Source organism: Phalaenopsis equestris, unplaced genomic scaffold (assembly GCF_001263595.1).
Source record: "Phalaenopsis equestris unplaced genomic scaffold, ASM126359v1 Scaffold000002, whole genome shotgun sequence".
NCBI lineage: Eukaryota > Viridiplantae > Streptophyta > Magnoliopsida > Asparagales > Orchidaceae > Phalaenopsis > Phalaenopsis equestris.
This window is the reverse complement of record NW_018164444.1, coordinates 60873752-60900441: the sequence shown is the minus strand read 5'-3', so window position 1 is coordinate 60900441 and position 26690 is coordinate 60873752. Positions and strand designations below refer to the sequence as shown.

At 33.4% G+C, this 26690-nt stretch overlaps 3 protein-coding genes across 3 annotated transcripts; all 3 read right to left on the bottom strand.

The window, feature by feature from the left end:
• Nucleotides 1-8568: 8568 nt before the first annotated feature.
• On the bottom strand, nucleotides 8569-11537 carry LOC110039351 (12-oxophytodienoate reductase 1-like). Its single transcript, XM_020744385.1, has 5 exons — nucleotides 11307-11537; nucleotides 11037-11177; nucleotides 10688-10818; nucleotides 9989-10162; nucleotides 8569-9240 (listed from the first exon to the last, which is right to left on the bottom strand). The coding sequence occupies exons 1-5, from the start codon at nucleotides 11378-11380 to the stop codon at nucleotides 8666-8668; spliced, it is 1095 nt and encodes a 364-aa protein (XP_020600044.1). The 5' UTR covers nucleotides 11381-11537; the 3' UTR covers nucleotides 8569-8665.
• Nucleotides 11538-16562: 5025 nt separating this feature from the next.
• Nucleotides 16563-19205, bottom strand: LOC110019401 (12-oxophytodienoate reductase 1-like). The gene is made up of 5 exons (XM_020717041.1): nucleotides 19123-19205; nucleotides 18873-19013; nucleotides 18604-18734; nucleotides 17889-18062; nucleotides 16563-17140 (listed from the first exon to the last, which is right to left on the bottom strand). The coding sequence occupies exons 1-5, from the start codon at nucleotides 19194-19196 to the stop codon at nucleotides 16563-16565; spliced, it is 1098 nt and encodes a 365-aa protein (XP_020572700.1). The 5' UTR covers nucleotides 19197-19205.
• Nucleotides 19206-23125: 3920 nt separating this feature from the next.
• LOC110019390 (putative 12-oxophytodienoate reductase 5) lies at nucleotides 23126-25944 on the bottom strand. The gene is made up of 5 exons (XM_020717031.1): nucleotides 25871-25944; nucleotides 25619-25759; nucleotides 25253-25383; nucleotides 24429-24602; nucleotides 23126-23721 (listed from the first exon to the last, which is right to left on the bottom strand). Exons 1-5 carry the CDS (start codon nucleotides 25942-25944, stop codon nucleotides 23126-23128), a joined length of 1116 nt encoding a protein of 371 aa, XP_020572690.1.
• Nucleotides 25945-26690: the final 746 nt, after the last annotated feature.

Genomic DNA, 26690 nt, shown 5'->3' with positions numbered 1-26690 from the left:
CACAAAGAAACTTACAGGACACACTCCACAATCTTCCATCTTCGATCCAACGCAAAAATCACGTTGAAGCACTGAAATCCACATCTTCGACACATCTCACCTTCACCGTGATGCTCATCCAAAGAATTCTAAAAGAAGAATCACCAAGCCTTGCGAAACCTGCTTGAGATCATGATTAAAAATTGAAATCCCGAAGTCAATCGCTCATGCGCTTAGGCGCCCAAACTTTGTGCCTAAGCGTCAAGCTCTTGGGAAGCAGAAAAACGTGCCCAACACATTGGGCGCTTAAGGGCCCAAGGCAAGCGCCGACTCGTACGCTTTCACCTCAATGTGGGCGCATATGCAACGACGTTGTTATGTTGCGCCATATGATGGGCGCATATGCGCCCATAAGCTGGCACATATGCACCAACTATTCTATCATCTGCTTCTGCTCTACATCATAACAATCTCCCACTTGGAGATGATAGCACCGAACACCAGTCCTCTGTACCTACAAATCTTCTGAATAGCCTTTTTAGTCATGTACCGTGGTGTGGCTCACCCCAAGTATTAACCTCTATGAAACCTGACTGAAGCCAAGCATAGGTTTTGTTTCTCAATAGTCACCACCTTTGTCAACAGATTTGCAGGATTTTGAGTTGTGTATAAATCAACTGCCCAAATTCAAGAAGAGAGTGCATAAAATGACACCTCAACTAAATGTGTTTCGTCATGTCATGAAAAGTAGCATTCTTAGCAAGATGAATTGCACTCATACTATTATGGTAGAATTTTTCAATCCCGTGATCCTTGCCCAATTCTGCCATAAAACTCTGTAGATTAATCATCTCCTTGCTAGCCTCAGTGATAGCAATATATTCGGCCTCCGTAGTTAAAAGTGCAACGATCTTCAGCAACCTAGAAACTGATCTCAACGCTGTGCTCCTCAATTTAAGGATATACCCTATTGTACTTCCCCTACTGTTCGTATCTCCAGTCAGATCTAAATCTACAAAACCCTGTAAACGGATCCTTGCACTTCCATGGCAAAGTGTCAAGTCGATTGTTCCTCTCAAATACTCGAGAATCCACTTTAACGCCTCCCAATGATGTTTGATTAGATTGTTCGTATACCTGCCGGATACTCTCACTACATATGCAATATCTGGCTTGATAAAAATCATCGCATACATCAAACTTCTAAATAACGAAACATACGGAGTTCTCTCCATTTGTGCTTGCTCTGCTTTAGAGTTAGATGATAGCTCCTTAGATAGTTTGAGTTGAATCCTTAAGGGAGTGCTAACTGGTTTCGCGTCACTCATGTTGAACCTTTGTAGGATCTTCTCAACATACACTACCTGAGACAACTTCTGTGTTTCTGCACTTTTGTCCCTACTGATTCTCATCCTGAGGATCTTTCTGTTTGGACCTAAATCCTTCATCCCAAACTCACTTGATAACTGTTTCTTCAAGTCATTGATTTTCTTCATATCTGCCCTTACAATCAGCATGTTAATACACTTAAAATATATAATATTTTTAGACATATTTTTATATCTATTTTTTAGATATTGTGCTTTAATGGAAGATATTTGTGTGTGTTTCTTTCAGATACAAGTAAAAAGTTGAAAAATGATCAAATTTGGAGCAAAAATGTGAAATTTGTGCAAAAGTGTTTTGGCGCCTAAGCGCCAGATCCGGCGCTTACGCGTCGATGAAACAGAGAATGACTCGCCTAAGTACCAGAGGCCCCGCGCTTAAGCGTCAGAGACAGTTATTTGGCGGTTTTCCTCATTTTGGTCTAATTTTGAAGAGACATTTGAGACACCTATTGGCTAAAGAGGGTAGTTATGACCACTTGGAATGAAAATATTATTAAAAGACTTGTGAAATGAGGTATCCCTTGGAGAATACATCGAATTTGGACACATTTTGAATAATTTCCAAGGCACCTCTTTGGAAATTTATAAAAGAAGAAAGTTGAGACATTTGAGATGGGTGCTTGAAGAGGGAGAGGGTGCTTGAAGAGGGAGAGAGTGCTGAGTCCTGAGAAGATTGTGGAGAATCTTGTGGAGAGATTTAGGCACAAAAAAATTTACTTTTTCTTTTTGTTTTTAGTTTTATTTTGAGAGTTTAGAGTGGTAAAAGAGAAGAGATTCAAAGGAACTTCAAGAGTTTGGTGGAGGATTTGAAATAAGTTTTTATCTTTATTTTTAAACTACTTTTGGTTTTAATCGAGACTTCTTGTTGGTTTGACAAAGATTTCTACTTTTAAACTAAAGTGTGATTTTCTTTTCTCCATGGATTCTGAGTAGTTTTATATATTTTTTTCCTTAAAATGATAAGTAATTAATGTGTTGGATGGAAGTTGTGGAGAGTATTAATCTTTAATGTTGGAAGAAGTTGTGATGATTTGATTTCATACACTTCATTTACTTCTTGATTTGGCCTATCTAAATTTAAAATTTGTTGTGATAACATGTAAGAACCGGTCTGGTATTGTCTTAGTCAACAATTGGAAAGAATCTCATGAGGTTGTATGAATGAGAATGTAATTCATATGATTTAGTGCAAATAAATAAGAAAATAAACTTTGAAGGGTGTAGAGTTAGAGGACTTTAATGTGACAGGTTAAAGCCCCCAACTTGGTTTATTGTTTTAAGTTCTGATACGAGATATTAGCTCCCAGGTAGAGGGAATTGAGGGAACTCTACAGTGAGAGCTGGTATCTTCCCTGCATAACCGGTCTTCAGAACTATTCAAACTTTAAATTAACAAATGTTCTTTATAGCATCTCTAGTAAGAGTAAAGAATATTATTGCTCTTATTTGACATAACACAATTTGCATACTTCTACAACAGAATTTCTATACTTATTACTGATTCATGAAAAAGAGAAAGATGTTTTCATATTTTGTGTTTTTCTTTTACATAAACTCAAGTTATTTAGAAGTTGTTACTGTTTTGTCAAAATATCAAAAATACCAAAAGTATTGGAATTTTAATTACTGTCAAATTATCTATAGTTTAAGTAATTATCTTTTTGAAATAGAAGTTTGTTGTTTGAAAGTGCATATTGCCAATTTTCCCCGTGGGATCGATATTCAGGGCTTAATCAAAAAGTCCTATATAACTTGATAATGATACGTATACTTGCGAAATTTTTATTTTATTCAGGATCAAGCTTTTGGTACTGTTGTAAAGTAAGGAAATATAAGTGAAAATATAATCACATACATTGTTATATTGTTGCATATAACATTAACGGGATCAAATTTCATCCCCATACAAAACAAGCTAAATATAACAGTTAAAAAAGTGTTTGATGAAGCAACAGTGGTCTGCCTGACACTTCATGTACCATTTGTCTGACATGAACCAGTCAAACCTTCTGCACCACTGTCTCGGGGCTTGCTTCAAGCCATAGATGCTCTTCTTCAATCTGCACACCAAACCTTCTTTGTATGGAACCTTGTAACCTTATGGTTGTGTCATGTATAGCTCCTCCTCTAGATCTCCATGTAAGAAAGCTATTTTTACATCAATATGTTCTAGATGTAGTTTTTCTTCTGCTACCAGACTCAATACAACCCTGTCAGTTGTCATATTCACCACCTGGGAGAAAATCTTTGTATAATCCAATCCTTCTCTTTGCTAAAAATCCTTCACAACAAGTATTGCCTTGTTGCACTTACTATAATATGAATCTTCTTTCAACATATAAACTCACTTATTGTATAATGCTCTTTTGTCATTTTGTAGTACCGTCAAATCCCAAGTTTGATTTGACTTTAAAGATTGCAGTTCTTCATCCATTGCGAGCTCCCACATCATTGAATTTTCAACTTGAATGGCCTCCCCAAAGCACTCTAGTTCACCACTATCAATTAGTGACAAATAGTGTAAAAAAGGAGAATAGCTTTATATGAGTCATATCACTCTGCTGGATCTTCTATCTTCTGTAGCAGGTGACTGAGGAACTTTCAATGCTACCTTCTAGTTGAGCACTATTTCTTTCTCCACCATCATGAGCACCAGTGTTTTCTGAATTCTTCAAAAGTAACTGACGGACTGTCCTGAGTTCTGACCTTATCCTTGCACATCGTTATTTCATTGAAAATGACATCCCTGCTTCTGATGAATTTCTGACTCTCATAATCCCAGAATTTGTACCCAAATTCATTTGAGTCTTACCCAATAGAAGTGCACTTAAACGATTTTGAGTCAAGCTAGCTTCTGGGCCCCGCATCAACATGCATGTATGCAGAACACGCAAATACTCTTAAATGAAATAGACATACTTTTTTGTCACTTCAGACTTCTTCAGGTAAGCCTTCCTCCAAAGATACGGATGGACTATGGTTAATTGGATAAGCTGCAGTGTTTATTGTTTCAAACAAGAACTATTTTAGCAAGCCAACATGTAGTCTCATGCTCCTGACACGCTCCATGATAGTTTTGTTCATGCACTCAGCCACACCATTCTGTTGCGGTGTCCTTGGGATAGTGAACTCATGTTTAACCCTCTTTATAGCACAAAATTTTTGAACTACCGATCACGGTACTTGCCTCCATTATTTGATATGTGATACTTCAGTCTCTGACTTGTCTCATTTTCTACCGTAGCCTTCCATTTCTTAAAGATTTCAAATACATTAGATTTTTGTTTTGAGAAATAAACCCATGTCTTTCTCATGTGATCATCAATGAACATGAAAAAATAGTGAGAACCTCCAATTGATTGAACTGGAGTAGGACCCCACATGTCAGTATGCACTAACTTTAGTTTCTTTGATTTCACCATTGATCAACCCCTTAAGAAAGAAACTTTCTTTTACTTACCAAATATACAATCTTCTTAGAAATCTAGATCAATTAATTTCAAACCCTGAAGCTTATTCTTTGAAAGTAGTGACTTCATACCTTTCTCGCTCATATGCCAAAGCCTACAGTGCCACAGACCTACACCACCCTGGTTCCAACACATCAATGAAAAAAACCCATTTCATTGATCAAATAAAGGGTACCTTCAATCTTGCCCAGAGCCATCAATAATGCCCTATAGTCGTCTTCAATGATTCACCTGTGAAAGTAGTCACGAGTTTTGACTTTGTCAACTGACTCATTGAGATAAGATTTCTCTTCAAACTTAGAACATGTCTAACTTCAGTAAGCTTCCAGACAGTTCCATTCGACAACTTGATATCAACATCATCCTTTTCTACTATATTGTTGTCCTTGTTATCTCTCAAATAAACTCTCCCTAGATCACTTAAAGTGTAGTTTTTAAATGTCTCTTTATTAGGACAAGCATGAAAAGAGGCATCTGAATCCACTATCTAGAATTCAATAATAACTAGGGATAACACTAGAGAGTCACTTTAGATTTTGTCAGTGGATATATTAGCAACGAAACTACTCTCCTGTCCTCCACCACCAGTTTTCCTTGGGGATTTGCAATCCATCTTGGAATTGCCTTTCTTACTGTTGTTTCAACATTCTCCTCTACTTGACTTGGGCTTTCCTTTTTTAGATTTGGATCTGCCTCTGGCTATATTTCTATCCAAATTTCTTCCTCTGTTATCATCGTTCAATGTAGAACCTGAAGATTCACTATTCACTGCTTTTCTGCGAACTTCTTTATTCAGCATCAAACTAATGATATCATCAAAGTTCAACTTTCAAGTCTCAGAAGAATTAATCACCTTCGTTACCAAACCATCCTAGCCTTCTGACAATGAAGATAATATCACCAACAGTCTGACGTCATCATCAAATTTGATCCTCATATAACACAACTGACTCATCACAGTATTGAAGTTATTGAGATGCTCTGCCACTGAACTATCTTCCACCATCTTCATGTTGAATAATTTCTCCATCAGAAAAAAAATATTAGAAGTAGGCGATTTTTCATGCATCTTGACCAGTGTTGCCATGAGATCCATCATAGTTTTCTCATTCATAATATTGAATGCAACAAATGATAAAAGTGATAACCTAATCAAAACTAGTGTTGTTCGATCTAACATTTCCCATTCTTCTATAGGCATAGACTCAGGCTTCCTTGTGATTCCTTATAGAGGAAAATAAAATTGTTCCGTTACAACAAATCCTCCACCTACATCTTCTAGAATGTGATGTTCGTCCCATTAAACTTCTCCACTTTGAACCTTATTTTTTTACCATTACTCCCACTTGAATCAAACCCCGCTTTGATATCGGTTTGATAAAGAAATTTAAGAATAATTCCCAACTTTACCTGGTCTAGGGATCAATAAGAAACTAAAACACACTGCAGAATAATGGGATCACACCAATTTGAGAAAACTGAAGCGAACTTTAGGTAGAAAGCATAATCAAAGCAACCAGAAAAGTGCACAAGAATTTATGTGGAAAAACTCAAGAATGAGAAAAAATCACGGAGCCACACCACCAGAAAATTCACTATAAAATTCAAAAAATGTTTACAAAGAACTCACATAATTTCCTCTCTACACAAAGAAACTTACAGGACACGCTCAACAATCTTCCCTCTCCGATTCGACGCAAAAATCATGCTGAATCACCAAAATCCACCACTTCTACACTTCTCACCTTCCTCGTGATACTCGCTGAAGAATTTCGAAGGAAGAATCACGAAGGCTCACGAAACTTATTTGAAATTGGGATTAAAAACTGAATTCTCCAAGTTAACTGCTCCTGACACTTAGACACCCATATTTGGCGCCTAAACTCCAAGCTCTCGAGAAGCAAAAAACTGCGCCCAACACATTATGCGCATAGATACCCAAGGCTTGCACTTGAGCGCCAATTCCTAAACTTGTGCCCCAATGTGAACGCATAGGCGCCAAATGGCCAACGACCTTGCTATGCACCGCCATATGATGGGCGCACATGCACCCATAAACTGGCACATATGTGGTAGCTTCTCTGCTGTCATCTTCGGCTCCACACCATAGCAATTAGCCATTTCATGTCTATTTAAGCCAAAAAATATGGCTATAGGACAATGTTTGCTGGTATAGTAAAGTTATTATGTTAATATTAATATTAATAAAAATTGAGGCCATTTTAATTAATTAATTATTTGATTTATAAATGATAATATATATACATATTTATTTATTTATGAAAATGGATAACAATTTATATGTTAATGTTAAGCCAATTTTTTTCTTAAATTAAAGGCGATGAGATCACCATACAAGATAAGATCCTCATGAGATTTTCATATGATCCTTAAAGTATTTTTAAAAGGATCCTGATGAGATCATTGAGATAGGTGAGAAAGGCAAAGAAAGTAAAGTTATATACATGCATGTTTGCAAGAAAATTAATAGTGCTAGCAAGGCAAGTCATAATGAGGCTAATAAGATGTAGGTGGATACATCACAGGTAAATGGATTGCAAGTGGCAAGGAAATCACATGCAAGCACAATGAGTGAGAATATTATAATAAGGTACATAAGCTGAATCACAGTGGTGAATTTTAGGTAGGCATATTGTAGGTGATTGGATAGGATCTTTTTCACAAGAACCCAACAAGATCTTGGATCCATCACAAGAAGTTCATAAAACTTCACCATCAAACATGGACCAAACCCTTCTTATCAAGTAAATGTAAGGCAAGTGAACCTATCTTCCATAGATCTCCATGTAGAAAAGAGACTAAAATTCCTGACTTAAAGAGACATCTTTGATACTATAATAGAAAGTATAAAAAGTTATATCTTAAATTATTGATCCTAATGTTGGTACATATATGTCTATATAAATCCAAGATAATATAGCCATAAGAAAGAAGATTATCTTTCATAATGAGGATATATTATAATATTTATTATAAAATCCTAATAAATGTTAATCGTTTGTGATACTATTAATATGATAACAATCTAATTCTAATAACAATAATATAAAATGCATTCTTATATTACATAATTCATGTAAAGTTAATGGCCTAAACAAATGCTTAGTATCTTTTATGAATGAAATTTGCTAGTGTTAAATGTAAAAAAAAATAATCACATGTGATTAAATGTTCTAACTAACAATAATATTTTATATTTTCCACAATAACTGGGTAGTTAAAATTAATATTGAGCCATTAGGGAAAAAGTGGTAAATTGAAAATAAATTTCATGGATGTTGCCATGAAGAAGTTGATTGACATTACTAGTGATTGTGGATTTACATAACCAATTTTATGTAATTAGAGTAGGGCTTATGAAGATGTGGATGATCTTTACCAAAATAAATTAGTTTGTGACCTATATAAGAATACAAGAAATTTTCCATCTCAGCTTTCTTTATGAATTTCAAAGAGTCTCAAAATGGAAAATGTTTTTATTTAATTTTTTGAATTAATTACTCACCCTTTATCAACAAATAAAATATGTTACACAATATATGGATTCATTACTTTGAGAGTTTGGTAGCACAAATAGTATACTTTTATCAAATCAAATATGAAATTATAAGATACAAATTCAAATCAAATGAACATACAATTTGAAATGTAAGATAACAAACAATCACTGTAACAAAGACAATCACTGTAACAAAGAGTTTACCCTTCAATGTCATACTAGAAATACATTTGCAATGATTTTTTTCAATAGTCCAAGAACCAGGTATTGCTAGAGATATTGAGATCTCTAGCATTTGAATAACGTGATTATTCCTTCAACGATTCAAGAAAGGGGTAGTCAGTGTAGCCAACAACTGGATCAGAAGTGTAGAAGGTAAGCCTATTATACTTATTCAAAGGAACATTTAGTTCATATCTTTTAGGCAAATCTGGATTAGCTACAAAAAAGCGGCCAAATGCTATTAGATCAGCATATCCTTCTTTAATAGCCTTATTTCCTTCCTCTCTATCATAGCCTCCTGCTGTGAGTAAGGTCCCCTTATAAGTTTTTCGTATTTCATGAAGGCGTTGAGGAATCTTCAACTTTCCTTCCTCAAAAGTCATTCGAGGCTCAGTTATATGGATGTATAAGAGCCCATATTTATTCAATGACCGAGCCATGTAGACCCCAAGTGCATCAGGGTCAGAATCCCAACAATCTACCTCAGTCGCAAAGGGAGATAATCGGAGGTCTACTCTTTCAGCACCAATCTCTATAAAAGCAAAGCGGCAACGATTTTCTAGGCTACCCCCGTACTCATCTGTTCTATCATTAACACTGTCTTTCATGAATTGCTCAAGTATATAGCCATGTGCTCCATGTATCTCTACTCCATCAAAGCCTACAAGTTACGACATTCAAGTTAGGCTTCGTATAAACTAATTTCAACACAATGGAGTCATGCTTCTACTAGACAAACAAATAAGAAGTAAAATTTATATAAATTAGCGACAATATTAACTTTAGCACAACTATTTAGATTTCATTTAGCTAAGTTTTTTATTATTATTATTTTAGGCTTTGGAAACATAAATTTATAATTTGATGCCTTTTTTCATAACTTATTGTTATAGACATTACAAATTTGAGTTTGTCAAAATTTTAAGTTAATCTCAAACCATAATCTATTAGTTTAGTATATTAGATTAAAGCACACTCAAATTTTAGGAATGTTCACTCCATGCTCCTTGCATGAGTTCATGAGCTCAAATTATGAGAACAAGTTGTCAGCAAATATAGAGATAAGCTTGTGTATATCAACCCTTTAAACCTCATCGGGTTGGAAAACTCTTCATGCGCTAGATTTTTTTTTCTTTTAACATCATTTTTCATCAAATTAATGGGGCATATGAATCTAACAATTGCTAGTAATTAATGCCTAGACGTGTAGTGCAGGCACATCCATGAAATTTTACCAAGATTTAAACATGTTACATAATGTTGGAATTTCCATTTTTTTCTTCAATTAGATGCAATATTTTAGCGCACAACTGGTAGCCAGAACTACTTATAATCTTAATATTATAACCAAACTTTTGATGAGGCGAAAGAATGGTTAGTCTTATAAGAGAAATTATAGTAAATTGTACCAGCTTCAATGACATTTCTTGCAGCTAGTCTGAAATCATTGATGATTTGTGGTATCTCTTCGATTCCAAGCCGTCGTGGAGTGGAGTATGTTGAGATTGAACCGTCATGTTGAGGTTGCGGACTGACTTTTTTCTCACTACTGGAAATAGGAGCTTGTCCATTGGGCTGGTAATCTAAATATTCAAAGAAAAATATAGGATATAAGAACAAGTAACAACGGACGAATCACATGTGAAACTATAAGCTACAATTTAAACAGACAGTCTGTTATGAGTAATGACCTTTAATTTAATTTAATTTTTATTAAATGGTTAGTTTTTCTTTTTTAAAAGACAACCAATTATATCATGACTTCTACTAGAAATAGTTTTCTTGATTTATTAAAGACAATAGTTTTCTTGGTTGCCTTCTTAACCATTAGCCTTATCCCAACTTTTAGGGCTGGCTTTGTGGATATTCATCCTCAATTAACCTCTACCAAGTGTTGAAAAAGATGTTAAATCTATTGCCTTATTTTCTAGCTACAATACTATCACACATCTATTAGGTCAAAGTTCTAACTAATGTTGTGCGTGTTCAAATTAACTGAATTTATTTTTTTTGCCTTATCTTCAATAGATATTACATGCATTAGAAAGATTTTTTACTTCAACAATATCATGTTTAATTAAACTTATAATAGTTAATGGAGTACATACCATAGTTAGAAACCCTTCCCACATGCCAGATTTGGCAAATGAAGATCCCACCCTTCTCATGAACAGCATTGACAATAGGCTTCCAAGCCTCCACTTGCTCTTTGTTCCATATGCCAGGAGTACTTGGGTACCTAATCAAGTACAAAAGCAGCCCCCAAGTAAAAAAACATGCAGTAAATATTATGTTTAATTAATGAATGAATTATCAGATGTACATGTGCATTTAAGATTAGACCTTAATGTCAGAAATTTCTGATGCAAAATGTTCTAAATATAGATCTATAATCTTACTGGAATTAAGGATCTGTTTATATAGAATGTATGACTATGTAACAGTCATCTAGCTTACCCTTGAGCAGTATCAGAAATTCCAGTGGCTTCTGCTATCAGAAGACCCCCTTTTGTAGCTCTCTGAGAGTAGAACACAGCAGCATGAGGCTGTGGAACATTTCCATAAGATCTGCACCTTGTCAGTGGTGGCAATACAACCCTGCGAAGTACATTCACATCATGAGCTTGATACAAAGAAAACTCATTTTGATTCAAGCCACAAGAAGCCTACAGTATCTAGCTAGAACAATACTATTGTTTACTCATTTCTGTGAGAAAGATTGCTCACCTGTGTGATAAATTGAATTTTCCCAACTTGTATGGAGTGAGAAGAGGGATCTTTTCTTCTGCAACTGAGCCCATTGTAAGCTTTTCTCTGCAACAGATTGGAATGATGAAACTTTGTTGTCTAGTTTTCTCAATTAGAAATCAGAACAAGAGATGATTGTTATTCTGAGAACTTATTTGGATATTTATAGGCTCAAAAACTGAATTTTAAGGCTAATACAGCCAAAATGCTGTTGATGAAATTCGTGGTCCTTTCTGGCAACATTTGCTAGAGGTTTTGGAAGAGTTGGAGAAATTTCGTTCAAGTTTCTTTGCCTTTGAACAGTCATATTATATTCACAGAGAATCACATTTATTATTGTTGATATGTGAACATAAAATAAAATGGGAAATAAGTTGTATGATTCAAACCTCTGACAAAAATATGAATAGCTAAAGACGTATTACCTTTGCTAAGAGTTTGTTTTCTTTTGGCGGCTGGGAATAAATCAGAGCCTTTGCATGAGCAAATGATGTCACCGAAGTTTGAGACGAGATGGGAAAATGAGAGTTGTGTCCCATTTGCCTCTCTAACTTTGATTAGTTCTTATTTATTAGTAATTTTAAGGGGAGTTCATTTTTAAATTTTTATATGCATATACTATGAGTTGCACATGAGGAAAAATTATTCCATACGGATTGCGTGCGGTGTCCGATCCGGACTGTAAATCACCTGATCTATGGTCCAGATGTATTTCGGTGAGCCCCACCTAAAATTTTTATTTATTTAAAAAACAGAAATAATCCTGACCGTAGATCACCGCACATGAGGCCTTTTATTTTGGACGCAATAATTTTATACGGTCAGGATCAGACGCAATAATTTCTCGCACATGAGGCCTTTTATTTTGGGGGTGGCCTTTTTTTTGTTTTTTTGTGTGGACTTAAGCTCCATGTTGGTTTTGAACTTCTGAATTCATTGAAATTTGATTTTTGTCTTTTGCAAGTATGGTCAATTCATGTGGTCTTCAAACAAATAAACAAAAGCAGCACGAGGTGGACGAAATTGTTTACAAGTGATTGGCGGTGGAATTAATCTGGACGTAAATTTGGGAGAGAGGAAGTTCAAGTTGCAATTATAAATTGTCAATGATTATGATCTTAAAGCTGTATAGGGGTGTTTGGTAGGATGATTTTAATAGCATTTAGTCATAAATTTAAGAAAAATTCAGTTAAGCATAAAAAAAATTAAGAGTTAAATTTAAGTTGAATTAATTTTTTTATGTTTCGTTTATGTTACTAACGTTCTCTCTTTTACAACATAAATTTAGATTTATTAAATCTGATTGCATGGTAGATTTAAGAGATTTACTCCGTCATTACTCACGAGTTTCATCTCCATTTTATTAGATTTGATAAATCTAATTTAACTTAAACGTAACACAAGATTGCAACCAAACACCGCTCGAGCCAAATTTAAATCGGTCAAGCTGAACCAAATGATTGAGATGGCATGGCCAATTCCAACAGGTCCAACCAAGTCGGTAAAGTTAAATCGGCCTAACACGACATTAAAACATTTTTGCAGTCGAGACAAGTTGTCCCAAGCGTCGACGGGTTCAAGATAAAAGCTTGGGAGTAAACAGTCAATTCAGGGTGTGTTTGGGGCAGTTTTTTGGCTGCGGCGCATTTTGAAAACGCCAAAAATCCCGTTTTGAAAATCACATTGTGGCACCTTATTGGAAAAATTTCATTAAAGGCAAGCCACAAATCCCGAAAAATTATTCCATACGGACACCGTATGCAGAAATGCCTGCGGTGTCCGATCTCCACTGTTCATCATAGTAACGATGGATAACAGTGGACTCTATTTTTATTTTATTTTTATTTTTTAAAATTGATGGACGGTGGAAAACAGACACCGTATGCATTTCTGCATGCGGGTGTCCGTATGAAATAATTTTTCGCAAATCCGACCCTGTAGCTCTTGTTTCTTCAGCTGGTTTATTACAAAACTACGTGGTATTTTCCTACTCTGTCCCGCTTCTCCTCTCTCCCGTCTCTACCCCGACTCCTCACCTGAATCATGAATCTAGTTTTTTTCATGAATTCTGGGCAGTTTTCTTTTTTTTTTCTTAAAATGATAAGTGATTAAATATTGAAAGGAAGTTGTGTGAAGTATAGCCTTTAATGTTGGAAGAAATTTTGATGATTTTAATTCTTGTACTTCATTTACTTCTTGATTTGACTAATTAAGATGTTAATACCTGTTGTGAGAACATGTAAGATCCGAGATGATATTGTCTCAATCAATAAATGGTAAGAATCACATTTGATTTCATGGATGAGAATGTAGTTCATGAGATTGAGTGCAAATAAATAAGGAAATAAACTTTGAAGGGTGTAGAATTAGATGTCTTTAGAGTGACAGGCTAAAACTCCCAATTTGATTTATAGTTTTAGGTTCTGATACGAGATTTTAGCCCCCAAGTGGAGGGAGAAAAGGAAACTCTAGAGTGAGAGCTAGTATCTTCTCTACCTAACCCGTCTTCAAGACTATTCAAACTATAGATTAGCCAATGTTTTTTATAGCATCTATAGTAAGGGTAAAGAATATTATTGCTCTTATTTGGTACAACATAATTAGAATACTTCTACAACAGAATTCCTATATTTGTTACTGATTAATGATAAGGAAAAAAAAATTATTTTATATTGTCTTCATCTTGCAAGTATTTAGTTAAGTTAAGTAGTTGCTTACTTTATTTTCAATTATCAAAAATTACAACAAGAATCAAATTTTCATTCCTATTATAGCATCTAGAGTTTAAGTAAAAATATTTTGCTAAGTAAAATTTTGTTATATAATTTCTCCTATTTTGTAAAGTTGCATATTGTTAGTTATCCATGTGGGCTCGATTTTCGGGGCTTAATAAAAAAATCTTATATTACTTGATAATGATATGTATACTTGCGTAGCATCCTATATTAAATATTATAATTGTATTCTTATTTGCATCATAGTGAAAAATTTACCTAGCTTTTGCTTGGGATCAAGTTTTTGGCTTTGTTGTGAAGCAAGAATCATTATTAAGAAAATTAAGCATATAATTACATACATCACATTTGACATCTATAAAGAGAATCGGGATCAAATACCGCAAGTGTTGGTGCTCGGGGAGACACCACATGCAAACAAATGCCAAAGGAAAGAGTTAATTTTTCATGCAATAGTATTTAACATTTCACATAACATCTGAAAAGTAGATATTTGTTGTGCATACAAGTATGAATTCAAGCAATTACCATACAAGAAATGAAAATACAATTGCAAGAAATGCAACATTCAATTGAAGTAAGCCTCTTGACCCATTGGATCGACAGAGATGATCGACCGGGTATCATGACCTACGGAGGTCGGTCGAGCTGAATGGTCGGCCAGAACAAAGTGATCGGTTGATTGGGCTGGGGCGACTGATCGATCAATCATGTCAGGGTGGTCAATTGAACTGGAGTTCTCGATTGATTGAGCCGAGGCGGCTGACCGAACCGAAATGATCCATGATCGAAGTGACATGTGCGAGATTTTACATGTAAAACATCATGCAAGGGCATGCAAGATAATGCAAGTCAACGTGTTTGATAGCAAGTTAGACTCGTTCTAGCGTTCTCGCATAGGATCTTAGGCTTCAGTTAATGAATGTGTAGCAAGGCTACCTCCGATTTTGGCAAAAAGAGTGAGGGGTTTTCTTCAGTTCTCTGAAGAAAACTCCTCACAACTTGAAGAATGAAATGGCCAAAAGTCTTGTTCATTCTCCAAGTTCTAGGTGCTCCAATCTCTCCATAGAAGATTGGGACCACTCAAAGTCGATGGGAATTTGAATTCTGACCGTAGGATTGGTGAGCTAAGGTTTTAAGAGGAAGTCGCTCAATGATTTGAAATAGTTTTGGTCCACAAAAAAGGCTCCCTAACATATCAACTTCTTTTAGCACAAATCTTAACCTTATTTTCTCTAACAACCCGACCTAAATGCTTGCTAGGAATGAAAAGGCAAGAGTTTTTTGGGATGAATTGTGAGTGGCAAGAAAAATCACATGCAAGCACAATGAGTGAGAAGATCCACATCGGATCTTTTTCACAAGAACCTAACAAGATCTTGGATCCATCACGAGAACTTCATAGAAATTCATCATCTAACACAGACCAAACCCTTCTTGTCATGCAAATCTAAGGCAAGAGACCATATCCTTATGGGATCTCCATGTAGAAAAAAGACTAAATTCTTGACTTAAAGGGGCGTCTTTAATACTATCAAAGAAACTATAACAAGTTCTATCTTAATTTTTGGATCCTAACATCGGTTCATATATGCTTATATAAATGCAAGATATTATAGCCATAAGAAAAATTCAATAAAGAAGATTATCTTTCATAACAAGTATATAATATAATAACTATTTAAAATTCCTAATAAATATTAATCATTTTTTACACTATTAATTTGGTAACAATCTAATTCTAAAAACATTAATATAGGGTTCATTCTTATTTTACATACTTTATGTAAAATTAATGGCCTAAGGAATTGCTTGGTACCTTTTAAGAATGACATTTGCTTATGTTACATGTTAAAAAAAAATCACATGTGATTAAGTGTTCTAATTAATGATAATAATTCATATTTTCACAATATATAGTTAATTAAAATTAATATTGAGGCGTTAGCGGAAAAAAGAGGCCGATTGAAAATAAATTGGATAGATTTTGCCATGAAGAAGCTGATTGACATTAGTAAAGAGTGTGAATTTATATAACCAATCTTATCTAATTAGAATAAGGCTTATAGAGATGGGGATGATCATTTACCTAATTAAATTTTTTTGTAGCCTATATAAGAGTTAATACATTTTCCATCTCATCATTGTTTAAGAATGTCAATGAATCTTAAAATAGAAAATGTTCTTAATTAGTTTTTTGAGTTGATTACCTACCCTTTATCAACAAATAAAATATGTTACACAATATATGGATGCTTTACTTTGAGAGTTTGGTAGCACAAATAGTAAACCTTTAATCAAATCAAACATGAAATTATAAGATACAAATTCAAATCAAATGAAAATACAAATTGAAATGTAAGATAACAAACAATGACTGTAACAAAGAGTTTACACTTTAATGCCATACTAGAAATACTTTTGCTATGATTTTCTGCAATAGTCCATGAACCAAATATTGCTAGAGATATTGAGATCTTCTAGCATTTGAATACTACGATTATTCCTTCAATGATTCAAGAAACGGGTAGTCAGTATAGCCAACAACTGGATCAGGAGTGTAGAAAGTAAGCCTATTATACTTATTCAAAGGAGCATTTAGTTCATATCTTTTAGGCAAATCTGGATTAGCTACAAAAAAGCGGCCAAATGCTATTAGATCAGCATATCCTTCTTTAATAGCCTTATTTCCTTCCTCTCTATCATAGCCTCCTGCTGTGAGTAAGGTCCCCTTATAAGTTTTTCGTATTTCATGAAGGCGTTGAGGAATCTTCAACTTTCCTTCCTCAAAAGTCATTCGAGGCTCAGTTATATGGATGTATAAGAGCCCATATTTATTCAAAGACCGAGCCATGTAGACCCCAAGTGCATCAGGGTCAGAATCCCAACAATCTACCTCAGTCGCAAAGGGAGATAATCGGAGGTCTACTCTTTCAGCACCAATCTCTATAACCAAAGCAAAGCGGCATCGATTCTCTAAGCTACCCCCGTACTCATCTGTTCTATCATTGACACTATCTTTCATGAATTGCTCAAGTATATAGCCATGTGCTCCATGTATCTCTACTCCATCAAAGCCTACAAGTTACAACATTCAAGTTAGACTTCATATAAACTAATTTCAACACAATGGAGTCATGCTTCTACTAGACAAACAAATAAGCATTAAATTTTGTATAAATCATCGACCATATTAACTTTAGCACAACTATTTAGATTTTGTTTAGCTAAGTTTTTTTTTATTATTATTTTAGGTTTTGGAAACATAAATTTATAATTTGATGCTTTTTTACTGAACTTATTGTTATAGACATTACAAATTTGAGCTTGTCAAAATTTTAAGTTAATCTCAAACCATAATCTATTAGTTTAGTATATTAGCTTAAACTGCTCTCAAATTTTACGAATGTTCACTCCATGCTCCGTGCATAAGTTCATGAGCTCAAATTATGAAAACAAGTTGTCGACAAATATAAAGATAAGGTTGTGTATATCAACCTTTTAACCTCATCGCGTTGGAAAAATCTTCATGCGCTAGATATTTTTTTTCTTTTAACATCATTTTTAATCTAATTAATAGGGCATGTGAATCTAACAATTGTTACTAATTAATGCCTAGACGTGTAGTGCATGCACGTCCATGAGATTTGATCAAGATTTAAACATGTTGCATAATGTTGGAATTTCCATTTTTTTCTTCAATTAGATGCAATATTTTTGCACATAACTGCTAACTAGAACTCCTTTTAACCTTAATATTATCACGAAACTTTTGATGAGGCAAAAGAAGGGTTAGTCTTGTTAGAGAAATTATAGTGACTTGTACCAGCTTCAATGACATTTCTTGCAGCTAGCCTGAAATCGTTGATGATTTGTGGTATCTCGTCGATTCCAAGTCGACGTGGAGTCGAGTATGTTGAGATTGAACCATCATGTTGAGGTTGTGGACTGACTTTTTTCTCACTACTGGAAATAGGAGCTTGTCCGTTGGGCTGATAATCTAAATATTCAAAGAAAAATATAGCATATAAGAACAAGTAACAACTCACTAATCACATGTGAAACTATAAGCTACAATTTAAGCAGGCTGTCTGTAGTAATATTATGAGTAATGAACTTTAATTTATTTTTTACTAATTGGTTAGTTTTTCTTTTTCTAAAGACAATCAATAATATCATGACTTCTACTAGAAATAGTTTTCTTGATTTATTAAAGGCAATTGTTTATTAAAGACAATAGTTTTCTTGGTTGCCTTCTTAACCATTAGCCTTATCCCAACTTTTAGGGCTGGCTTTGTGGGTATTCATTCTCAATTAACCTCTACTAAGTGTTGAAAAAATGTTAAATATATTGCCTTATTCTCTAGCTACAATATTATCACACATCTTTTAGGTCCATACTCTAACTAATGTTGTGCTTTTTCAAATTAACTGAATTTATTTGTTAACCTTATCTTCAATAGATATTACATGCATAAGAAAGATTTTTACTTCAACATGTTCAAGTTTAACGAAAATACAATAGTTAATGGCGAACATACCATAGTTAGAAACCCTTCCCACATGCCAAATTTGGCAAATGAAGATCCCACCCTTCTCATGGACAGCATTAACAATAGGCTTCCAGGCCTCCACCTGCTCTTTGGTCCATATCCCAGGAGTTCTTGGGTACCTAAACAAGCACAAAAGCAAAAAAGAAAATCAGAAGATAATACACATCTATTAAAGATTATGCTTTATCTATGACTAAATTATTAGATGTAGATGTGTATTGAAAGATTATGCTTTATTTAGCAATCACATATCTTACCCTTGAGCTGTGTCAGAAATTCCAGTGGCTTCTGCTATTAGAAGTCCCCCTTTTGTAGCTCTCTGAGAGTAGAACAGAACTGCATGAGGCTGTGGAACGTTGTCATAAGACCTGCACCTTGTCAAAGGAGGCATGACCACCCTGCAAAATACATATGCCTCATAAGTGATGATGTTCAAAGATTATAAAATAAAGCTCATGTTTAGTTCTTTATCATAGAAACAAATTAGGCATTTCCCATGATTGCAACCTGTGTGACAAATGGAATTTGCCCAACTTGTATGGTGTGAGAAGTGGGATCTTTTCTGCAGAAACTGAGCCCATCTTTTTCTCTTTTGCTTCCCTTTCCTAAAAAAACTTTAGACTGGAATTATAAAGCTTTGTCTGGTTTATACAACGAAAAGTTGTAACAAAGATAGAATGTTATTTTGAGAAATAGTTTTGGGTATTTATAGCTTTCTACGTTGCATTCTTAGAGGCTAATTCAACCAAGAGGTGCTGAAGAGTCCTTTGTTTTGTAGAGTTCAGAGATCTTATTGATTAGAAGTTGCAGAGTTTCAAAAACTTCATTTTGACTTCAATGCCTAGAAATATATATCATAATTTTAACACCATACGCACAGTTTATAATAAAATATCCTTTGATTTCCCATGATGGGATCTTGGTGGCCATTCCTCAAGTTGGTTCAGCTTTAAATTGGGGAGAAATGGCAATGTTACAAGCTTTTGAGAAAAATATCTCACGTTGCAGCTGTAGCAAATTTTATATTTGTTGTTGCAATAAAATTTTAGAAATAAATTAATAAATTGATTGACTAATATTTTATCTTGCGTGGCTGCTGGGTTTGACAGCACTTAAACTGAGGTTTGATCAGAGAAATTACAATAGAATAAATTTTAGTTATAGAATAGAGAGAATAGAAGATGGCCGTCATATATTTTTTTACTCTTATTAATGCTAACAGAGAATAAATCCAGAAGTTCTGTGGCTTGTGTTCTCCAACAATCTCCAATGAATGCATTAAGGAGAAATTATTTGTAATGGTTGTATATACTTGTAATTTTATAAAGTTTAATCTTATAAACATAAATATACTATTCACAATCTAAATCGTAAATCTAGAATATTTTTTATCTCATTACAAGTTATGAAGTTATTAAAATCGTCCTCAAATCATTTTCGAACCTCGATCAAATCATGATATAACGATCGTTGGATCCTTTTCAAAACTTCTTTGAATCTCGATTTAATGATCTCCAAATCACGACTGAAACATATTATAACTTGATTTTTAGGCGATGCAACAAATAATAAAATAGCCAAAGAAAGCCCAAGATTGCAAAAAATACTGAGAGATGAGGAGAATTTACTATATCAAATAAGAGATTATAAGTGTAAAGTTTTGCACAAAACAAAAGTAAGGTATTTATAGTTTTAGAAAGACCCCTTTCAAAGAAAACTAACAATTAAATTAATAGAACACGGATTGCGATCTAAAGACTATTATATGCATTATCAAATGCTCAAAACATTTAATCCTTGTGCTCATAATTTTTCTTTAAAACCTCAATCCGCGTGATCTTAATTTATTCATGAGAAAATAAGAGGGACCCACAAAATTCGGGTCACAATTTAGCTACCTCCACCATGACACTAACTTTCACATAGATTAAAAATTATTTTATCATGAATCTCTTAAACCATTATAGGATTTCATCTCCAATGCTTTTCATTTTTTCATTCTTCAAATAGAGATGTGTAGTGAGAGAAAAGGAGTATTTCTAGTGAGAGAAAGCAAGATTTGGAGGCCTTATAACCAATTTAATCTGTCATGTTAGTTGGGAAAGTTGTTTGGCTCTAAGTAGGCTACTGTTAGTCAACTTCTTATTTCAATTTCAATACTTTTTTTGTAAAAATTTGTTATTTTATTTGTCAAAATTTCATAAAAATTCATATCTACGATGATTTACAAACTTTCACCATGTAACTCTATTATATTTTGTAGATTATAATATGCTATTCAAATCGACATAAAAATATTTATTCTTCGTTGGGTATTTTGTGTTATATAATATTTTATATAATTTGCAGCTGTTAAGCCTGAAAAATTTTTCGTAAAACAAAAAATGCTCAAAATTTTATTATGTATAATACATATAAATAGTTTTGTTGATTTTTATTATAGATATATGCAAATTTATTTCACCCACAAATTACATTATTATGTGCCTACTAGTTTGTACTAATTTATATCGTAAGTTGCAATCTTTGATATGTCAAAATTTTTAGCATGTATATGCTTCTGTATCAAAAGTATGTGTCAAATATAATAAACATAGGAGAAATGCAATTAGTTGTGGTTAGGTTGCTATATCTTATGTGCAATCAAGTGAAGTTATAAGAGCTTTTACACCTATATAATTATCTATCAATGTATTTGGTACGTCTGAACATATATGAAAAAGTAGAGGTATAAGAGGTATAAGAAAAATATGAATAAATGAATATATAAGTGGAAGTAGAGGTATATGTGGCGAAGGGAAAATTTTTTAATAATTCAAATAGAGAAATGAATTTTTTTTCATGTAGTATATTATTTTTCTTATGTTGTTACTCAGCATATCACTATTGTAGTTACAATTTCTGGTTCACGCACTGCAATAGATACTACATATGATGTTTTGACATGTTGAATTTGTTTACATTGAATACATGTATATATATTTTTATACATATTGAAAATTGCAGTATGTTTTGAGTAGTCTGCTGAAATATGATTGTTCATCTTTACTTTACTCGCATGTGCTGATTCAAGAAAGGGTAATGCTCGAGTTGAGTAGATACATTGAGATGTTGTTAAGAGTTTGATATTACGTATTTTAGTACATAGATTTATGCATTTGACGGTCATGATGATGTGTGTATTTTGATGATAGAGATATTAAATCATAATTATTGCATATGTCTTCCTTTACTGTATAGTGATATGATCTAAATGAATTTTGAGTATTTTTATTTTACAATACTTGATGATATTAGTGACTTTGTGTTTATGAAAATTGAAGAAAAATAAGTAAATAAGATCTCTTCTAAATAAATTTTGGGTAATAATTTAAAAGTTATGGCCTTGACACGATGTGATCCGCCTCAACATGATGGGTTGCATCGAGTTGGGTCGTAGCACCCATAAACTCATGATGCAATAAAAGAGAGCAATAAAAAATTGTATGGTGCAAAAATAACTAAGAGGCCCGAGATATGAATCAAAGAAGTAATGTTGATATTTTAATAGAAATTATAAAAAAGTATTTATCTTAATTTATTGATCCTAATGCCAGTACTAACATGCTTATATGAATAAAATATAATACACTAATAAAGAAAGTTCTATAAAGGAGATTATCTTTCACAATGAGGATATGTTATAATAGTTATTATAAACTTTTAATAAATATTAACCATTTTTTATAATATTTATTTGTTAACAATCTAAATCTAATAGTTGTAATATACAAACCATTCTTATATTATATACATTATGTTAAATTAATGGCCTAAAGAAATGCTTAGTATTTTTCTGAATTAAATTTGCCTGTGTTTCATCTTTCATGTTATAACAAACATGGAACTAAATTTGAATACTATTTTATATGTTTTCATAATATCTTGGTAGATAAAATTATTATTGAGGCATTAGGGAGAAAAAGTGGTTGATTGAAAATAGAAGTTGACATGAAATAATTGGTAGACCTGAGCAAAGAATGAGGATTATACAATCAATCTTATGTAATTAGAAAAATACTTTTAAAAATAGAGATATTTTTCACCAAAATAAATTAGTTCCTCACCTATAAAGACATTATTTGTCTCATACTTTTCTATGAATGCCATCACTCTTTTAAGATGGCAAGAAATTCATACTTAAAAAATACTTATTATAAATGAGGGTATTTAGTTGATTACCCACCCATTTTAACCTAATAAACTACACTATACAATATGTAGTTGTTCTGCTTTGAGAGTTTGGTAGCACAAATAGAAACATTTAATCAAATCAAACATGAATGATAAGACATATATTCAAATCAAAATGAACATACAATTTGAAAAGAAACAAACAAACAATGACAGTAACGAAGAGTTTACACTTTAATGTCATGCTAAAGATACATTTGTTATGATTTTCTGCAATATTCCATGGTCCAAGTATTGCTAGAGATATTGAGATCTTCTAGCATTTGAACAATGTCGATTAATTCTTCAACGATTCATAAAAGGGGTAGTCAGTGTAGCCAACAACTGGATCAGAAGTGTAGAAAGTAGTTCTATCATACTTATTCAATGGGGCATTTAATTCGTATCTCTTAGGCAGATCTGGGTTAGCTACAAACAAGCGACCAAATGCCACCAGATCAGCATATCCTTCTTGAATGGCCTTATTTCCTTCATCTCGATCATAGCCTCCCGCTGTGATTAAAGTTCCTTTATAGATTTTTCGTATTTCATGAAGGCGTTGAGGAATTTTTAGCTTCCCTTCCTCAAAGGTCATTCGAGGTTCAGTTATGTGGATGTATAGAAGCTCATACTTATTCAATGACTGGGCCATGTAGACCCCAAGTGCATCTGGGTTAGAGTCCCAACAATCAGCCTCGGTAGCGAAGGGAGAGAGTCTAATGGCTACTCTTTCAGCGCCAATCTCTTCCACTATTCCTTCAACAACTTCCAAAGCAAAACGACATCGATTTTCAAGGCTCCTCCCATACTCATCAATTCTATCATTCACACTATCTTTCATGAATTGCTCGAGTATATAACCATGTGCTCCATGTATCTCTACTCCATCAAATCCTACAAGTTGCAGCATTCATGTTAGGCTTCACAGAAATCAATTTCGTAAAATGGAGTCATGCTCCTAAAAAATATGAAATAAGTTGTATATTTCTTATGGATTAACAACAATATTAAATTTTGCACAATTATTTGGACTTGGTTTAGCCAAAGTTATTTTTTCTTAATTTTAAATTATTGATACTTATAATTAGAAGTACCTTATTTCTTACAAAATTTGTGATGGCCGTTAAAAATACAAACTTGTTAAAATGTACAAATAACCTTGAGCTTTAATCCACAACTTGATATTTTAGATCATGGTGCCCACAAGTTTTATGAATGGCTACTCCATGCCCAGTTGTTGAGGTCATTAGCTTAAATCATGAAAAATACCTCCTGGGAAATAAAGAGACATGATTGTGCATATTACCCTTCAAACTTTGTCACATTAGAGAAATCTTGATGCACATGAAATTTTCTTCTTTTAACACCTCTTCTAGTTAACAAAGCATGGGAACCTAATCAATTGCTAGGAATTAATGCCTAGGGATGCAATGCATACATAACCATGACTTTTAACCAAATATAAACATGATTTAAAATCAAATGTGTTATTTAAACACACAAATGCTGGATAGAAATACTTATTCCATTGTTACTGTCAACAAATATTTGATGATAAAAATAAAGGTTGGTCTTATAAGAGAAATTATAGAGATATTTACCAGCTTCGATGGCATTTCTTGCAGCTAGTCTGAAATCATTGATGATTTGTGGTATCTCATTGATTCCAAGCCGACGTGGAGTGGAGTATATTGAAACTGTACCATCATGTTGTGGTTGTGGACTGACTTTTTTCTCACTACTAGAAATAGGAGCTTGTCCATTGGGCTGGTAATCTAAATATCAAAAAAAAGAAAAAAAGAAAAAAAAAATAATAAGAATAAGTAGTGGCTAACTAATCACATCGGAAATTATAAGTTATTTCTCAAACACATTGTTCGTAATGTTATTATGATTCATCTCCTTTATTTTATTTTTCTTGAATGATTATCTTTTCTTTTTCTAGAGACTTACAGCTATATCAAGGCTTCTACCCGTAATAGTCGTCTCGTTTTCTTGGAGAAAAGATAGTTTTCTAGGATGACTTCTTAATCATTAGCCTTATTCAAACTTTGAAAGTTTTCTATGTGGAAACTCATTCTTAAATAACTCGTATAAATTGTTGAATAAGATGTTAAATCTCTTGTATGCCATTTTTTTTCTTTCTTTCTTTATTCTATTCTCTAAATGCAATATCTATCACACATTTTTTTCGTCATCTTCTAACTAATGTTGTGCACATGCAAATCACATAAATTCATCTTCAATGGATGTTACTAGCATCATCAAGTATAAATATAAATTACCAGGTTTACCTTTTTCTTTCTATCATAAATCCACTTTAACATACTCACTTTTATCATATTCATTCTTCATATTGATGTATTTTCTTCCTTAAATATTATTAAGTTTAATAAAATTTAAAAGTTGCTGAGGATATATATACCATAGTTAGAAACTCTTCCCACATGCCAAATTTGGCAAATGAAGATCCCACCCTTCTCATGAACAGCATTGACAATAGGCTTCCATGCCTCCACTTGTTCTTTGGTCCATATACCAGGAGTTCTTGGGTACCTAAACAAATAGAAAAGCAAAAGAAAATTAGAAGAAGACAAAAATACAAATAGTAAAGATTATGCATGATTGAATTATCAGATGTAGAAGAATATTCAACTTCATTTTTAATGTCAAAATTTCTTTTGTAAGAAGTTCTGAATTTAGAGTTTGGATCCTTTTAGAATAATTCTATACTCAGGGGATTAACAATCTGTTTCATACAAGATGTTCAGCTCTTTAACCGTCAACTTACCCTTGAGCTGTGTCGGAAATTCCAGTAGCTTCTGCTATTAAAAGTCCCCCTTTTGTAGCTCTCTGAGAGTAGAATAGAACTGCATGAGGCTGCGGAACATTGTCATAAGACCTGCACCTTGTCAGAGGTGGCAAAACCACCCTGTGAAATACATATAACACAGTAAGTGATAATGTTCAAAGGTTATAAATGAAACATTTATTTAGTTCTTTATTATAGAATCAAAATTAAGTATATCCCATGATTGCAAACCTGTGGGATAAACGAAATTTGCCCAGCTTGTATGGTGTGAGGAGAGGGATCTTTTCTGCAGCAACTGAGCCCATTGTTTCTCCTTTACTTCCCTTTTCTTAAACCTTAGACCGGGAATTAAGCTTTGTCTAGCAAGTTGTAACAGATACAATGCTATTTTAAGAACTTGTTTCGAGTATTTATAGGCTTCAGAGTTGCGTTCATAGAGGCTAATTCAACCAAGAGGTGCTGATGAATCATAGGTATCTTATTATTCCTTGTAATTGCATTTCTAGCCATTTGCTTAGAAGCTGCAGAGTTCCATAAATTTCGTTTTAACTTCTTCCCCCAAAAAATATATCATACTTTTTAACATCCTAAGTACAGTTTATAATAAAATAGTCTTTGATTTCCCATGGTGGGATCTTGGCGGCCATTATTTAAGCTGTTTGAGCTTTGTACTTATCTTTGTTTGTTGAGGTGAGCTTCCATTAGTTTTCAACTATGTTTTGATTTGATTTTTTCTACAGGAAGCTTATTTTGATGGCAATATTACAAGCTTTTGAAAAAAAAAAAATCTCATGTTACAGCTGTAATAAAATTTATAACTGTTGTTGCAAATAATTGTAGAAATAAATAATATTGACATGCGCACTTAAATGTCGATATTTCATCAAGGAAGGATGCATAAGACATGCGCAGGTGGTTGAATATTGAGCCGTGACGAGAGAAATTACCAGAGACTAAATTTTTGTTTTAAACTAGAGGATGGGAGAAGAGGAAATAATATAATTTTAACTGTTTTCATTGATGTTTGTCTTTTAGCCCGTTTATTATTTCA